At 42.8% G+C, this 18,934-nt stretch overlaps 1 protein-coding gene across 1 annotated transcript in view; it reads right to left on the bottom strand.

Annotated features, from left to right (window-relative positions):
- Positions 1-543: 543 nt before the first annotated feature.
- The window catches only part of LOC136866128 (lipase 3), a 151,050-nt gene continuing 132,659 nt past the window's right edge, over positions 544-18,934 (bottom strand). Inside the window, exons 7-8 of the mRNA XM_068226620.1 lie at positions 18,174-18,316; positions 544-1,095 (exon numbers count right to left, since the gene is read on the bottom strand). Of these exons, the coding sequence (XP_068082721.1) occupies positions 946-1,095; positions 18,174-18,316 (293 nt within the window). The 3' untranslated portion in view covers positions 544-945. The remainder of the gene's footprint in view (positions 1,096-18,173; positions 18,317-18,934) is intronic.

Below are 18,934 nucleotides of genomic sequence, written 5' to 3' on the forward strand. Positions count from 1 at the left end.
TTATGTATCAGCTCTTTACAACCAAAACATCTCCCCAACACACACCAAAAATCACTCGAAGCAACAGATAACACTCAAGATACTTCTTCTCCTTCTCCTTCTTCTACAGCTTTTCCCACACCCCTGGGGTCGCGGGTGCGACCTGTGTCGAATATATGGATTTGGCCCGGTTTTACGGCCGTATGCCCTTCCTGACACCAACCCTATATAGAGGGATGTAATCACTATTGCGTGTTTCTGTGGTGGTTGGTAGTCTAGTGTGTTGTGTGAATATGAAGAGGAAAGTGTTGGGACAAACACAAACACCCAGTCCCCGGGCCAGAAGAATTAATCCGAGGCGATTAAAATTCCCGACCCGGTCGGGAATCGAACCTGGGACCCTCGGAACTGAAGGCCTCAACGCTGACCATTCAGACAATGAGTCGGCACTAAAACTCAAGACACATTAAAAGTTTGTTCTAAATTCAGTACCAGTACACTAGATCTATAAATCCAGATCGCTAATGAAACAAGCAATTACTTAATTGAACTTACAGATAACGAACATATCGTGAATTTGCGAATTCAAGCACAAGATCATCTCGCCAGCTTGGACACAGGCGTAATCTAAACTAAATATAATGTAAACAAGGCCCAGTATCCTCAAAACCATGGCAATTTTATCGGATATCGATATATGTCTTTAGTTGTTGTTGGTCTTGGTTTATACCCTTGGCCTGAAGCTTTCCGAATGCTGGGGCTTCAACGGCGCCAAACTCTCGATAAGATGTAAAGCGAATACTAGAATGTAACGATTACCTTCTATTTTATTTCGAGAAGTAAATTACGATTAAAAATGAAATTTGGTAAAAAGTAACAAATACAAGTAAAATATAGCTCACAAATATTAATTACTATTAAATCTATTATTTTACACATCTGTTCTTAGAAATCGTGGGGTAAAGCTCAGTGTTCTCTCAAAAGTTTTATGATATCCTCATACACTAGGGACTTGGCGTTGATCGCCCAGGCGAAGTCTATATGCGTGAACTCTTCATCCGGCACTTTCAAGTAAGCGACCACATTAGGGAGTACTGCCTTGGTTTTAGCCACGTCCTGAAACAGACAAAGAATGGAACATAATTATATTTCCTCCTTAATAGGTTTTATATTCTCTCACGATGGAAGTGTCAAAGATTATAGCGTCGAAACCCGCCTGACATTTCGATGGTTGATTCTGCACGGTGTAAGAAGGTAAGGGTTATTCTGCCCGAAGGCAGGTCCGAACCTCCGCAGAGGTGCTCCTGAGCCGGAGTTTACGTGCGGTAGGGTGGCCAGTTCCTTTCCGCTCTTCCATTCCCTTACCCCCCACCAACAGCGCGTGGCAACCCATCCAACTCCTGACCACGCCCAATGTTGCTTAACTTCGGAGATCTCACGGGATCCGGTGTTTCAACACGGCTACGGCCGTTGGCACGGTGTAAGAAGAACTCACGCAAAAATGAACTGCCGCTTTGAACTGGAAGACTGACAAATCTAGGGCCGAACTATACATACACATACTATATGACTGCAACTGGTTAGATTGGATGACACTAGCTGCTGGCTCCCTGCTAATGTTTGAGTGCACGTGGAGGAGCGAGGACAGATAAGCCGGAGAGTCGGTTTAACGGGAAGTAATATAGGTATTTTGAGGACTGTTTCAAATAAAAGATATACTCGTAATGTTATAGGGAGAAGTTTCCAATCCTATTCACGAGTTACAGTTCTCATTGAGTTATACATACATACATACATACATACATACATACATACATACATACATACATCTTCATTATAGACTGTTATGGTTTCCAACGTTCAGTCTGCAAGCCTCTGTGAATTTACTAAATGCCGCCACAATCCTCTATTTGCGACAAGCTATGTGGCCTCGTTTAGTTCAATACCCTTTATCTTTAAACCATTAGAAATTGAGTCTCACCATCGTCGTCTTGTCTCCCTCTACTTCTCCTAGCCTCCATAACCGAGCCCATCATTCTCCTAGGTAGCCTAACCTCCTCCATTCGCCTCATATGATCGCGCCACCAAAGCCGGTATATGCGTACGACTTCTTCAATCGAATTAAATCTTAATTTGGTCTTTATCTCCTCATGCCGAATACCCTACTGCCATTGTTCCCACCTGTCTCTACCAGCGATCATTCTCGCTATTTTTCATATCTGTTCTAAATTATGAATAAGATATCCTGAATCCATCCAGGTTTAATTCCCGTAAAGCAAAGTTGGTCTGAAAACGGACCAGTGTAAAGATAGTTTCATAGGTTATAGAAGATAAATTGTGCTCACTTCACCTGTTTCAGTGGTTCTGCCACAAAGCTAGCGGCGCTACACGATCGCAGTATTGCGCACTGCAATGTGATATGCTACGAAAAAGAAGTTATGTTTGGGAACATTTTTTGTACAAACACGCGGGCTTTCTTATGCGGCACTCTGGGTAATTTTCGTACCATTGTAATATACAGGTTGTCTCAAAGGTCTCAAACCTTTTGGGTCAAATTGAAACAGGTGACAGTGGGTCCACAACCGATTATATTGAGATGGGGAATGGTTTAAAATGCATATTTATTGTGTTATGGACATGCACAGCGTACACCACATAACGACAACAAAGCTCATAATAACTGTTCAAAGTGACGACCGCCAGTCTCAATGCATGCACGGCAACGGCGCATGAAGTTCTGCCGCACTCTCTCAAAAGATCCCTGGTTGTCTGTTTTTCCTGATGACAGGCAGCTTGGACCCTGGCAAGCAGGTCTTCATCCGTTTCTACTGGGGTTTCTTACACCAATGACTTGACATAATCCCAGAGGAGAACTTCCAGAGGTGTGAGATCCGGTGATCGCACTGGCCATGGGACAGGACCTCCCCTTCCAATCCAGCGATGAGGGTACATGTTGTTCAGGTGCTGGCGGACATTATCATTGAAGTGGGATGGTGCGCCGTCGTGTTGAAACCACATCTTGCAGGAACACAAGGTAACGTGGACCAGCCAAACGGGGAGGCAGCAAATAAGGTCTTGGACAAAGCCCGTCTATACGTTGACAGAGAATCGTTGCTGGTGGCCACCGATGTGGGTGGCGTGGGGACTGTCCTCACTTCAGACATGGCTGTTGCAGCTGTTGAAAACACCATCGCGGGTGAATGAGGTCTCATGCGTGAACAATACAAACTGTACAGAGTTCGGCACTTCAGCACTGCGGTGGATAATCCATTGACAGAAGTGAATACGAGGCTCAAAATTCGTTGCTTGCACACGTTCTTTATGATAAGGGTGTAATACCTGTTCCGCCAGTACTTTCCACACTGCATCCTTCGAAGTGTGCGTTTCACGGGCAAGTTGAGGGATGCTTAAGGCTTGGTGATCGGCCACACAATCCAACACCATCTCCTCAAAGTCTGGTGTTCAGCAGTGTCTAATTTCCCATATATGCGCTTGATGTGTTACATCCCTTGTATTTTCAACGAGAAATAAGTGTTAGTTGTTCATATTTTAATGGGAGTTATTTATATAAAATCCAAACGCACAGTTATCGAAACTCAGAAATGGCTGAAGCGAGCGCGGCCGACTAGTGACTGCTACTAATTGCCAAACTGTTCCAGAGATGGCAACACGAGCGTTGGACCCATGATGGTTTTTGATCTCTTCGTGGGGTTGGAATGCGGAACGGACAGCCACATCCGTCAAGAGGGTGGTGCAAGGTGAAATTCTGTAAGTTGTCGCGTGTGGCCGTGATTTATTTGCTATTTCGTGAAATACTGGAGTTCTTGCTGGTGAGTAGTTCTTTTCTTGAGCTGTAAGTGATGTTATATGACAAATGTGCGTTGTAGTAATGTAAATGATTCAGTTTCGTGTAAGTGTAGTGTAAATATCAAACAAAGAAAAGGCGGGAATGATGCGATTTTGAAATTACATCACACCGATCTGAGATTAGTTCAGCAGGCATAGATGTAGGAACGCCACGGTCACGCGTTTCTGCCGCGCAATCCGAATTGAATTGTAATTTCTAATCATTATGTAATCGAACGATTATTAAGAGAACCATTAAGTACACTTACTTTTACGGAGAAAAGCAGAATTATAAATGAATGGCAACCACGTCCAACTCTGAATGTAACTACAACTTAAGTCGTGTGTTCGTAATTTCACAGAAATATGAACCAGACCATTGGATTAGTGGCTGTGGAATTTTAAATAAACATTCAGTAATGTATAAAGACAATGATATGAAAAGAGAATGTGATATTACGTCATTGAAGTTGTGTTCGATTTTCCCAGAGACAACAAATTGTTCCAGTTAGTTTCAACTGTTCCAGCCACAAGTTTCTCTGCAGAAAGATCATTTTTATGCACGAAGAGAATAAAAAAAATATTCGTAACTCACAAGGTTAGGCTAGACTTCCTGTTCTTGCGTTGATGAACACTGGGAATGGTCTCTTAGAAAGACTGCGATCAACTCCCCAGTTTCAGGAGCAGGTGATAGAAGTGTTCGTCAGAAAAACTAGAGGAATTGATCTACAATTCAAGAAATAAGGTATGGCAATACTGAATGATTTTGTAAATATAAGTTGATTTTCAGCATTTGAATTTTTAAATGTGTACATGTATGTTTATAAATCAGTATAAGGTGTTCGTTCTATAATAGGTCTGTTTACGTTCACGTATGCAAATTTTTTTCGGTTACCCTCACTAAGCCAGAAGTCACAAGTCGCCACTGGTGTTCGGACATGTTTTTGACGGGAATCTTGGCCGACAATCTGTGGCGTGAATGACCCCGTCTCTCGTAAGTTGGTATCCACGGATAAACTTCTTCCAATTAGGATGACGCCTGTTGGGAAAGCGTTCTCTGTACATTCATGCTGCTTTATGGGCACTACATACTGCCGCACCGTATATTAAATGCATGTCTGCCAACTCTCGTGACGAGTAACGTCCCATCTTTGACTACGCTTCATGCACTGTACACAGTAAAACATCTCACCCTGGACACATCACAAGCTGTCTGATGCAATGAACAACTGACACCAGGGTTAATGGTGTGCGTGCGGCACAGGTGTATTGCGTCGCGTCGGTGCGATGCATGCGGTAAAAGAACGGCGTATGGTTTTTAGTGCCGGGAGTGTCCGAGGACATGTTCGGCTTGCCAGGTGCAGGTCTTTCGATTTGACTCCCGTAGGCGAACTGCGCGTCGTTATGATGAAATGATGATGAAGACAACACATAACCCAGCCCACGTGCCAGCGAAAGTAACCAATGATGGTTAAAATTCCTGACCCTGCCGGGAATCGAACCCGGGACCCCAGTGACCAAAGGCCAGCATGCTAACCATTTAGCCATGGAGCCGGACGATGCATGCGGTCCTCACATGACACACGTGCTATGAGCTAAGTTGTGCACAGCACGTCTGTTTGGTGGTCAGGGGTGTACGCTGTTTATTACCCGCTGCCTGTTCCAGTGTACAACAGACCTCGGGATCTTTGCGAGAGTGCGGCAGAACTTCTTGCGCCGTTGCAATACACGCATTGAAACTGGCGGTCGTTACTTTGAACAATTACCATGAGCTACGTTGTTGTTATGCGGTGTACGCTGTGTATGTCCATAACACAATAAGTATGCATTTTCGACCATTGGTTACATATCTCAATATAATCGGTTGTGAACCCACTATCACCTGTTTCAATTCGACGCAAAAGGTTTGAGACATCTATACACACATAAACATATTTCCATCAAGGAACCTTATTTTTTTTACATTCCAAGATGTTACATTCGGCTCTTCTTTTTCTTCTTTTCTTACCGATTTCCCCCACAGTTGTGGGGTCGCGGGTGCGAACTGCGTAGCACATGGGGATTTGGCCCTGTTTTACGGCCGGATGCCCTTCCCGACGCCAACCCTATATGAAGGGATGTAATCGCTATTGCGTGTTTCTGTGGTGGTTGGTAGTGTGGTATGTTGTTTGAATATGAAGAGGAGAGCGTTGGGACGGACACAAATACACAGTCCCTGAGCCAGAAGAATTAATCAGAAGCGAAGGGTGAGGCGGGCCTCTCAGACGGTGACGCCGTCTCTCAGGCCGGGAGATTTGTTACAGTGAAGGAGATGTGCGGAGAAGGTGAGGGGGTAGGCGCAATTCTCGCGGCACAGAGCAGGCAGGTACCTACCAACATCCTCTGATACATGCTGAGGTTATCTGTTATCAAACAGACATCAAACTGTAGGTCCATATAGATTAAAGACGTCAGTGATTAGAGTCGATAGAGTTTTTGCGTTCATGTTCCTCAGTGAGTAATGTCCTGTTGTATCTTTGGTGTCTGAACGTTTCATTACTAAGTTTACCATCATTATGTGTGCGACTGCTATGCCATATGACATTCGTCATGTCATTAAATCCACCACCCACTCTCACTGAACTAAATAGAGCTTATATTGCGTCTCCAGAAAATCAAGTAGTGAGAACATAAAAAACTGATTTTGTAACAGATAAGACACACATTCCACTATAGATTTCACAGTTAACGAGACAGCATCTGCCGTCTCATTAGTCAGACACTTCAGTTTTTCCCGTTTTGATTCCAACAGAATTATTTACGTACGTACTCGATGATTGCACGTTATAAATTTCATATTAGAGCCCGTATTGTCAAAGTATCAACTTGTGAAAATTTAGATTTTATAATTCCACCTTTACAATACTGTAATTGTCTTTATTACAATGACTACATTAAATTACACTCGTGAAACATGTTTCGTCCTCTTATAGGACATCTTCAGTCACAAATACAAATACATAACATTAAAAATAAGGCGAGGACACATTGAAATAAGTAAATGCAAAGTCTTTGTATACTGTGACGCGGCGTGATAGCGTCTTGTCAATCTTCAATGTTAAAATGGTGCGGTGTGAACATGATATGAAGCATAAAGTCCAATTAAAATCATGTGTTAAAACTGTTGTTCAAAACAACGAATTGTTAATTATAAAACACCGTAAGGGCTATGCAAATAAAATTATGCAGAGGCGTAGAGCCACGGTAGAGCCGTGACCACCTCTCCTCTGCTCGGTTGACCGGTCAGAGTACAGAGCTTATGGGACAACAACCCACTCTGCATCTTATTCTTTATTCAAATAGTTATTTCATTCCTGCCCGGTAAGCTAAACATGTAGCTCTTTGGCCGGTGAGTGAGTACATAAAAGTAGAATTTTGGAACACATACATAGAAGTATGTCTCGTGCATACTGAAAACAAAACATAATCAAATACAGATTGAAACAGAGAAAATGTAAAACATACACAAGTATATAACAAGGAAATATTATGTGATTTCTTCCATGTCAGTCTATTTTTCATTGATTTCGGGTGGCACACAAAGTATAAACGCACAACACATCGTACCGAGAGAGAAATGTCTTCAGTTCATCTTGACGTACGATACGAAAAACACTATGGTGGAAGCAGAAAGAAATGGACGAACACTAGTGAAACAATGAGAACGCGAAAAACACAGAATGACTGAAAATGAACACGGATAGAGATGACACTGGTAGTGTCGTAAAGCACTCAGACACAGATATTGGAAGCCGGTACCACTGCCGCGAGGAGCATCATAATATCCAGTAAAAGAAAAGTTAGAATAAAAAGGCAGTGGGACAGAGGGGGAAGTTACGTGATAGGGGTGGGGAAAAGGTAAGAGATAGCAGGAGAGCGGTCATTATTAAGGATAGCGGTGGCAAGAGGAGAAAGGTTGTGGGATATCATAAGTATATAAAATATATAAAAGTGGGGAAAGGGGGGAACCTTGGGCTACGCCCGCAGTCATACGAAAGGAATAGGAACGGGTACCACGGATGAGGATCTGTGCTGATCGATGTTGAAGATAGTTGAAAATAAATCGAATGATAGTGATAGGAATGGGAAGATGGCGTAACTTAAAAAGCAATCCAGCATGCCAGACTGAATCAAAAGCCTTATTCACATCGAGGCAGACTAAAGCGGCAGTTTTACGGGGGCGAAGATAGGCATTGAGGGAAGAGGATATGTGAAAGAGGTGATCTTGAGTGGAATGATGGGATCGAAAACCAGCTTGAAAGGATGGAATAAGACCTAGAGAGTCGAGATAGGAGGAAAGTCTCCTACTCAGAATCCCTTCTAGGATCTTGCTGAGGACAGGGAGTAAGGAGATTGGGCGATAAGACCGAATGTCAGATGGGAGTTTATGGGGTTTTAGGAATAAGAGAAGATTGGCGTTACCCCTGTGATCGGGGTACGCGCCTGTATAGGTGTAAATAATGCTAAGATCAAAAAGAATAGGAGGGGCTTCTTGAATATGACGATATGAGATGGTATCTGAACCAGGGGAGGTGTTTTTCGGATGTTTCAGGAAAAGCCGGATATCAGTGGGTGTAATGGGAGCATTTAATGGATGAGTATAATCAACATGAGAAAAATGAAGGAATGAAGGTTGAAGTTCAGGGAGGATAGGATTAGAGTAAGCAATGATGGTGGGTTCGTGAGGATGATGGAAATTAGGGGCGTGGGAGGGGGAAAACACAGTTTGATAATAGTCAGCGAAAAGATTAGCCTTGTCTTGGTCAGTGTGTGGATGATTGGGGGGATGTGTAATAGGGTAGCGAGGAAGAGGGTTGGTAGTTTTGGTTAGTTTTCGAAAAGTCGTCCAAAAACGTCGAGGGTCGTGATAATCAGCTAGCTCAGTACACTTGTCCATCCACATTTTACGTTTAATAGCTTTAGTATATGAGCGCGCGTGGCGTAAAGTTCGGCGGTGTTGTTGAAGCGTAGTAGGGTCCTTGGTTCGAGTATATGCAGTAAAGTAGTCATGAGCTAGCTGCAATAAACGGAGAGCTTTGGGGGGTATAGTAGGTTTGGAGGGGTGGTAGGAGTGACGAGGAATATGAAGAGAATCTGCGGTAAGGATAGCTCGCTCTATTTTAGAAATTAGGGCGAATAGAGTGGGAATATTAGTAGGCGGTACAGCATCACTGAGTAAGTTAGTGAGAGTAGTGCGATAAGCATTCCAGTTAGTGTGATTGAAACGACGATTAGGGGGAGGGCGAGGAGGGGGTAAGGTCTGACGGGGAAGAATACCAGGAAAGGTGAGAAGGGCTGGGGTGTGATCGCTACCTATAGAAACGAGCTGCTGGATGGTGATAGATGCGTCAAGGGAGGGAGAAAGAAGGAGGGCATCAGGGGTGGAATTATTGGCTGGGAGGGTGTGGAAAGGAAAATGGAAGCGCATGCCCCGGAGAGACGTACATAAATTAGTGAACTCGGAGATTTGAGTAGGGGTATATGAAGTAACATTAAGGTCTGCAACTATAATATATTCAGAAAATGTAGCGTCTATGTATTTAATAAAATCAGAGGGAATGAAAGGTTTAGACGGTATGTAGATAGTAGCTACCGTAATAGTTTTCTGAGGAGTAATTACTTCTAGTATTAGATATTCAGAGAAATTAGTAGGGAAGTGAAAGTAATGCTGAATAACAGTAAAATCCCGTCTGACGCCGATAGCCACGCCACCACGGCCTTGAGTAGGACGATCAGCGCGATAGAAAGTAAACCGGGGAAATTGAGGCATTTGGGCCGGCGTCAGAAATGTCTCATTCAGAACAAAAATATCCGGGGCATACAATGAAAGGGAGGTGTCCAGCAGCGGCCGATTGGACTTAAAGAGATCTTATGTTGGCATAGTAGAGCTTCAATACGCTAACGCATAAAGTGAACAGTATTTAGGGGAAAAAATTGGAACGACATTTATAACTGAAAGCAGGATGATTTTGATTACAATTAACGCACTTTGGATTCGACTTATTGGGACAAGCATGAGTAGGATGCTCCTCACGTGAACAGATGGCACATACCTCCGGATGAACACATGGTGTCCCTGGGGCGTGGTCGAACCTCTGGCACGTCCCGCAGCGGTTCTTCTGAGGTGGTGATGTTCTGGAGGGTTCCACCCGATGGCGCCGGGCGTAGATCATGGCGCCGTCACGGAGCAGGGTGTCGAGCGTCGAAACGTCGCGTGATAGAATGCGAACCAATGAAGTGGGTCCTTGAGCGTTCCGAATACGGATGACTCGGTAGATGTGGTGGCCCTCGAGTTGGAGTTGAGCAGCCACCTCATCGTCGGTGTAGTCTCGGTCGACTTCATAAGCAACCACAGATAGAATTGTTGCTGGTCGGGTGGGCGGTGCAGGACGTTGTGCTGGACGCTTTGTGGTGACATTAGTGGCCCGTGCATGTGTCCCCAGTTGATGAGCTCCGATGTTACTCGTGAAATGATGGTAAAATGGTTGGCAGGTTTTAAGATTATAACCATCTCTCGTCCGTTGGATTTCAAGTTTATAATCCTGAAGATTGGGTGTGAATTTTGCAATTAGTTGATAGATGTACCTGACGTTGGCCTTGGTGATGTCCAGATTTGTAAGCTTTATCAGATAGAAAGGCGGTTGAACAGTAGGCTGGAGCGATGGAGTAACAATACTGCGCTGGCGAATATTAGGTGGTATTGCTGGGTTTTGCGCCACCTGAGCATAACTACGTACATGTGCAGGCATGTACGGTGCAGGTTGGTCCAACAGGTTGGGCAGTTGGTGGGCGGTCGATGCTCCAGGGCCCAGCAAATGAATTCTAAGGTCCGTTCCAAAGATTCCAGACGAGCATTAGATCCCGGTGAGGTTTCGACTGAGCCTGGAGAACGTTGTATCAGGGATTGCGTCGGACAAATTCTTTTCCTTTCTCCATCAGGACTTCCCGAACCAGACTCCGATAAACGACGAGGTTGTTTTGTTTGAGTAGTTTCCATGTCCTTTGGTGGCGACCTGGGTAAACGTGATCGCGCAGGTGATGGCGGCGGTGAAGGAGCCATCGCGTAACTTCCAGAAACTTCCTGATATGTAGACGTAAGACTGTCGACGGGTAGAGATTCCGGTCCGATCATATACTGTAGACTGAGTGACTCTGCATCTACCGACCTCGGTTAGCATCAATTCGGGTGTACTTTCCTTTCACTGGATGCTGAACATTAGAAATTGTCAACCACGTCGAAACTAAGGCAACAAGTTATGTTTCATAGTTCTCATGAGAGTGCGGAATTTCGCATCTCAATTAATTTTTATACTTTCAAAATGATGTTATAAATATAATTTTAACAGTTTGATAATGTATTGCAGTATATCCAGTGAAGTGAAATATAAGAGAAAACGTTATTTGACAAAGTGGAATTTCTAAATAATTAGCTTGTCCGACTCGTTGGCTGAATGGTCAGCGTTTTGGCCTTCGGTTTAGAGGGTCCCGGGTTCGATTCCCGGCCGGGTCAGGGATTTTATCCTTAATTGGTTAATTCCAGTGGCCCGGGGGCTGGGTGTTTGTGTTGTCCCCAACATCCCTGCAACTCACACACCACGCAGTTACCTACAAATGACAGATGCCGCCCACCCTCATCGGAAGGTCTGCCTTACCAGGGCTGCACTCGGCTAGAAATAGTCACATGAAATTATTATTATTGTTGTTCTCTTTTACTGTAGGACATGTTAAATTCGGCTCTAAAACAGAGAAAACAAATATACAGCGAATTATCAATATATGTGATTATATGTGATATGCGATGGGTAGTTGTTGGCGAAGCGTTTTTCATACGTGCAACAGTGATTTTCCCTATGATGATACATTTGTTATGTTAAATTATCACCGTTTGTACAGTTTTTTCGTATTAACCAATGCCAACTGTCCGGCTACTTCAGTCGCCATATCTTTTTTATGTTACGGTCTGAGTATCGAACCCGGACCTCCAGGAATGGCAGCTAATCACTCTAACCACTACACCACAGAGGCGGACACATTTAATTTACTTCTTGATTTACATTTTTTATTGGTATTATCGCGGTAACGATCCGACAAGGGCATGCAGATTTTACACAATTGGGAAACTACTGTTCCAAACCGATGACTTGGTGTTTTAATGGCCGTAAAAGGTTCCCTTAAGTCTAAATTGCCTTTCAAGACCAAACGCAGTGTAGGTGTTGTCGAAAATTTCCGACATATTCACTTCACAGCACAAACTTCTGCTCCTGTCCTACTTCTAGTCACATTGCTTAGATAACATGAGTGCATACTCACTGTATTACTGTGGATACATTGTCGATAAGCCTACTCCTCCTCACCAGAAGCTAGGCGTTATATTTTATTCTGATCCTCATCATTATGGTCGACGACAGACGACGGACATCTCGGTCGTGTAAGTTCCGTGTCTTTGGCGTTAATCATAAATTTGTCACCCTTAATAATGTACTTGCCATGAAAATTAACATCACACACAGAACTTCGCAGTGAGATATAGCAATATTGTGCACTTCAAAAACAAATCGCTTTTTTTGTGGATAGTATAAAGAAATGTCTTACCTCATTATCAGAGTTGGGAAGTAGACTAATTTGATTACTTGTAACGATTACATTCTTAGTAATCGCTGCAGTTTACAAAATGTACTTTTAGGTGAAATTTCTTTCCTAATCTTTTTACCGTCCAGGGTTGGATTTTTCTTCGGACTCAGCGAGGGATCCCCCTCTACCACCCACAAGGGCGTGAGACTTTGGGTCAGGGATAAAACTAGGGAGGAGTACCAGTACCTTGCCCGGGTGGCCTCATCTGGTACGCCGAACAGGGGCCTTGTGGAGGGGATGGGACGATTGGAAGGGATGGATAAGGAAGATGGAAGGAAGAGGCCGTGGCCTTAAGTTAGGTACCATGCGGGCATTTGCCTGGAGAAGTGGGAAAACACGGAAAACTGGAATCGACCCACCACCCTTATACTCAGTTGACATTCCAAGACTGAGTGGAACCCTTTCCAGTTCTCGTACCATTTTTCAAATTTCGTGGCAAAACCGGGAATCGAACCCGGGCCTCCGGGAATGGCAGCTAATCACACTGGCCACTACGCCACAGAGGCAGACACGTGTAATTTACTTCTTGAAATTAATTTTTGTCGTTATATACTAGAAATTGATATACATCAGAAGCAGAAACGGGAAAAAGAAAATGATCAAGATAACTTCTCAGTTCTCCTACAGCAGAACCAGTAACTTCACCAATTCTGGATGAGGTACCTTACTGCCTGTCCAGTACTTCTAAATACGTCATAATTATCGCAGCGATGTTCTTAAAATTAAGCACTGGTATTCCTTCAAGTGCTCCTGTAGGGTGTCTTTCAGATGCAAGTTGTCCCTCCAGCAGGCCGAAGCTTGCCGATGAGAATTCTAAGAACCAAGTATTTTATTTTTAAAGTAAATGGCAAATAATTTGAAACGGCACAATTCATTAACTAAACTAAAAATGATGAGAAAAGATCATTTCGGAAGTTCCAATAAGCAATAAGAGTCTCACCTAGTGATGATAGCTACTTATTGACTATATGCTAAAAAGAAAACACTCAAAATTAATAATAACTTTTCCTTGCAAACTTTGGTATTGTTACAGCTACATGCAAAATAATAGTCAGTGACCTCCTTAAGACTAGGGTTCTGTAACGTAATAGTAATTTTACTGATTGATGAAATAATAATTTGTAATTGAGGAAAATATTTCTCAGGCAACTGTAATTGAGCCAAATTACCCTTTTCTTTTACACTTTCCATCACTGCTCACTATGTCCGGCTCCATGGCTAAACGGTTAGCTTGCTGGCCTTTGGTCCAGAGGGTCCCGGGTTCGATTCCCGACCGGGCCGGGGATTTTAACCTTAATTGGTTAATTCTAGTGGCTCGGGGCCTGGGTGTGTGTGGCGTATTCAGCATTAGAAATAATCCTAGGTATAGATCTATGTGCTTCAACATAATTGTTGAATTTGTTATCATGCATGTTATTTGAAAGACTATATCAATAGTCCATTATAGGGCTGATTTTGAAAAACATTGCTAAGGATTGTATCCCTTAGTTGGAAATTATAATAAGAGAAGTGGTCTCTTTCCTGAAATGTAAGGCTAGCCTCTGTTTATCTATTAGTGTAAAAGGGGATATTACTCCCTTGATTATGGTACTTGTTAGGAACTAATAGGCTCAAGTTATCCCTGTGGCAGAGCTACTTAGCTCTTTTTTTTTCTGGAGCTGGCTAGCTCCTGTGTTGTTGCACGGTTGTAAAGGTTTATCGAGCAACGCTGCACTTCTAGAAGTTGTTAACTTGTGGTTATGAAACTGAAGTTTTAGTAGAAAATAAATAAATAAATAAATAGTCTTAAATTTTGTTAACTCATACCTTGCTTGTCTGCCCATTCAACCCAAACGCTTCCTATTCCTCTGCGAGCCACGGAAACACGGTAACAAATGATATCAACGAATTTTCGATCCAAGTGATAAATATGCTGAGGGTTAGTATTTCTCCCCTCAACATTGTTACGTAATGGTATTTCCAGGCGAAAGACAATATGCAAAAGGTGGCATTTCATGAAAGTTAACAGTATATATTAGTTTCCTTGTTAAGTGCGTGAGTGCATTTATATGCATCAGTGGACATTTAGGATCTGACATTGTATGCAGTAATGTTGCAATATGTTTGTTTTGATAGTGCTGAGTATCGGGTTTAACTCAAACTACGACAATGCCTCTCACGCAATTAATTTTAAGTTTCCTAAGGGAAGAAATGAGAGAAGTGGATTAGGAATATACATCGTAACTATTTTGAGGGCAATGATAAAACTTAGAGTGCATACACCGTTTTAAGAATAAGTCTGAGGTTAGGGAAGACGTTTTTATATTTCTAAATGGTCGACCTACTCGTGTTCCTCGAAGAAAACGCCCTTTTTGGTAGGTGATATTGGGTATGTTGCTGTTCCATCAGTGTCTGTATGCTTCAAAGTGTCTAGTGATTTAAATGCAAGCGTATTTTACAAGAATCTGTGCTTGCTTCCGGAGAAGTGTATCTGGATGTTATAGTGAAACAAAACATAAATAAGTGTGACAGATGGAGCAAGCTGGAAAATTTGGTGAGTTTTCTTGCTAATTATAGTGATAAAACTGTCCCTCTCTGAAAGAATAACTTTACTGATAAATGTACACTCTTGCACAGAAGAAATAGTACCTTGAAGAGATTAACTGGGTTTGTAATGCAGGGTTTCAGAGTACCACCACCCAAGAGCTCAAGCATCTTCCTATTCGTGCTGTGATTATATTATATCAAGCAGACTACATCATATTGAAGATTGTCCTTGTAGGTTGAGATATCAATGGTTAGAGTCAATACGGCTTTGCATGCGTGTTTCTCAACAGAAAAATACCTATTTTTATCTTTGATGTTAAATTTACCACCGTTGTATGAGGTGCTGCTTTGCCATATGTCACAATATGTTTCAAGAGTTTACTAAAAGGATAGTCAGTTTTAGTAAATATTTTTTTAACTGGAATAGATCTCTAATATCAGTAAAAAAATGTGTGAAAGTGTTTGCAAGCACATTTGACAACAACTATTCTAAAGTGCTGCATGATTAAAAAGTGTTCAGTGCGATGACAAAGAAACTTGATAACCAGGAAAAAATGAAAACCCACTGAGGAACTTGGAGTTAAAGTAAACAAATGCAAGAAGTTAAAACTCAGCAGTAAGTAAGGTAAATAATGTATTACAGTCATTTATTTTTCTGTAGCATTTCCACCAATTTCCCTCGGCTGCAAAATGGGTCTAGCCTGATTATCTCCACCCACCTTCAAACCTTAACTTGACTCATTACAGGAATATTCCATCTCTCACCTCCTCACCAATTGGCCCTGCTCTGTAGAATCTTCATTAATATCTTTACGGTGTTTTATTTATCACAGGATAAAAAAATTACTGTATATTTTCATGGTTATCATGAGAGCGAAACAATAGAGGAATTTCTCACTTTAATTTATTTTTAAACATTCAATATGATGTTATAATTGTTTTAACAGTTTTATCATGTATTTTCATCTATCTAGTGAAGTGAAATTGAAGAGAGAACGATATTATTCAACTAGGTGAAATGTCCATCTAACCAGCTACTTGTTCTCTTTTACGGCGGGACTGTCCATTCATTCCATTAGAATATTTGTGATGAGTAGCTGCTGGCGAAGTTTCTTCATACTCGCACCAGTGATTTTCCTTGTGATGTCACATTTATCATGTAAGATTTCCACGAGTGGTAATATATGTACGTAATCATTTCGTGTTAGCCACACCAGCAGTCAGGCTACTTAGACCACTATGTTTTTTTCTATATTACGGTCTGAGTATTGGAGTTGGTCTTGGCACAATATTACACGATGGTATGACACTTAGTACATGGTTGTATAGTTTCTGAGATATTATTGTTGACCACGGTCTGTCCATATTATTCACGTGTCGTTTCCGTAATGCCACCCATACCTCTGACCGAGAGAATAGACGTATTCACGTCAAAAACCCTGCTTGAAAAGTGTTAACACTTCGGCTTACTTTACGAGGGATGATCAAACATTAAGGTTACAAGGACGATATTACTGGAGCTTCATTTGTAATAGAAAATGAGTAATGTGCGGTAATTATAATACATGCAGTTGGCTACTGTGCAGAGTTTCAGCTACACGTCCATCTACGGCGCTAGTTCTAGGTAAACACAAATGGCGACTCCTTTTGAAAACTGGTCTCGCGACGAAATCCGCTCAGTAATAGGATTTCTTTGGGCCAAACATGTAATCGCGGCTGAAATTCACCGGCATCTGATAGAGGTTTACGGAGAGATTGTAATGTCTCATCAGCATGTCGCAGAATGATGTCGAAAGTTTGCGTCCAGTAGAGAAAAGGTCACCGACGAGGATTTCAGTGGCGAACTCAGCACGGCATCAACAGATTTGAACACAGCTCGCGTGGAGGTCCTGATTCAGGACAGTAGGAGGATAATATTACGGTATATGACGGTGGAATTGGGAATGTTGTTCGGAAGCGTTCGTCACATTGGTCGCGATATTCTGCAGTACCGGAAAGTTTGTTCCCGATCGGTTCCACGAAATCTGATCCTCGAAGCGCACGGGGGTAAGTCTGCAACTTTTGCAACAGTTCTCCACGGAAGGGAGTTTTCTTCACCTCATTGTCACATATGACGAAACATAGATTCACCACTGCACCCCCAGTAGTAAGCGGTTATCATTGGAGTGGAAACACGCTTCCTCTCCAAAGAGAAAGAAGTTTAAGGTGACACCATCTGTCGGGGAGGTGATGGCCACAGTGTTCTGGGACAGCGCGGGTGTCATACTCGTGGAAGTTTTTGAAGGAGAGCATACCGTGACCGCTGACCGATAATGCGAGACCTTGACAGCAATCAGGATGAAACGGCCAGGACTTCTCACCGAGGGCGTCATCTCCCTTCACGACAACGCGTGACCTCATAAGGCCCAGCAGACTATAACGTTGTTGAAGCAGTTTCGCTGGGACATCATCGACTTCCCTCTCTACAGCCCGGACCTCGCTCCAAGCGAGTTTCACTTCTTTCCTCACTTGAAGGAGCACCTTGGAAGCCAACGATTCACTTCAGACAAGGAGGTGAAACACTTCGCGACAACGTGGCTGAACAAGCAAGGGCAGGATTTTTACCAGGAGGGAATACTGAAACTCATGCCACTAAGCGCAAGTGCCTAAGCTGATATGGAAACTATGTCGAGAAATAACCTAATGTATGTATAGTTGGGGACAAAACATGACGGCCTCAGTTCCTGGAAGCGTACTGGAAGACATCAGTCAGTCACACCCTGCACCCTGCTAGGTTAACGAGTTCTAAGTGATCCTTGTTTGGTTTGGAGAGGTTACCGAACCACTCTCTTCAGTCTTTACCCTTTCTCCGTGTCAAGTGCAGTAGACGATTTGGCACCTCCGGCTACAGCAGGCGTAGCAAATCCTATAAGCCGCTAATAGACACCGGGACTGCCGTTGGAGGGTAGTGATGTGAGCTGAGGTCGTCATGTTTTGTCCCCAAGTATACTATCAGTTGGCTTATTGGTTGTACGAAATAAAATGTACACGTTTTACTGCAGGATTTTTAACCTTACTTTTTGATCACCCTTCGTAATATCTGTAACAACTGAGGGGATACGTACTCAACAAATAATATATTTCTTTGACATGTATATAGCAAATTTATTTACCCGAGGGTCGACTACGATGTCATTCTGGCCATACATTATCGCCAAAGGAACAGTAATCTTGCTCATGTCGTACTGCGGAGGTGTGCGAGAGCCGTACACAAGAAGATTATTCTCTTCTCCATAATCGTACTTCCTGAATTCACCTGTGAACAAATTGTACAGTTTTAATTTGAAGTTACAAGTTAAACATTAAAGAAGTCATTCATAACATGGACCATTGATTTGGAAACATATTGTTATAGTTGCTTGTATATTAAAACTACATTGTAGTGATCAAACCAGAAGCTTTATACGCTGCCGAAACGTTGGATCTAACAAGAACAAGAACTTGAAGAGGAACGGAGAAAAATGACTGTATGTTAATGCACTACGCTGACTAAAAGAAAAAAAAGGAAGATACAGCTATGGGGTCACCGATATTTTGATACTTTGGGACCACCGAACTCGATAGCTGCAGTCGCTTAAGTGCGGCCAGTATCCAGTATTCGGGAGATAGTAGGTTCGAACCCCACTGTCGGCAGCCCTGAAAATGGTTTTCCGTGGTTTCCCATTTTCACACCAGGCAAATGCTGGGGCTGTACCTTAATTAAGGCCACGGCCGCTTCCTTCCCACTCCTAGCCCTTCCCTGTCCCATCGTCGCCATAAGACCTATCTGTGTCGGTGCGACGTAAAGCAACTAAGCAGCAAGCGATACTTTGGGAGCTTCATCTACTTCAAAAATAAACAGGTTCGTGCCCGATGGTTTGTGCAATTGTGCACG

Source organism: Anabrus simplex, chromosome 3, assembly GCF_040414725.1.
Source record: "Anabrus simplex isolate iqAnaSimp1 chromosome 3, ASM4041472v1, whole genome shotgun sequence".
Lineage (NCBI taxonomy): Eukaryota > Metazoa > Arthropoda > Insecta > Orthoptera > Tettigoniidae > Anabrus > Anabrus simplex.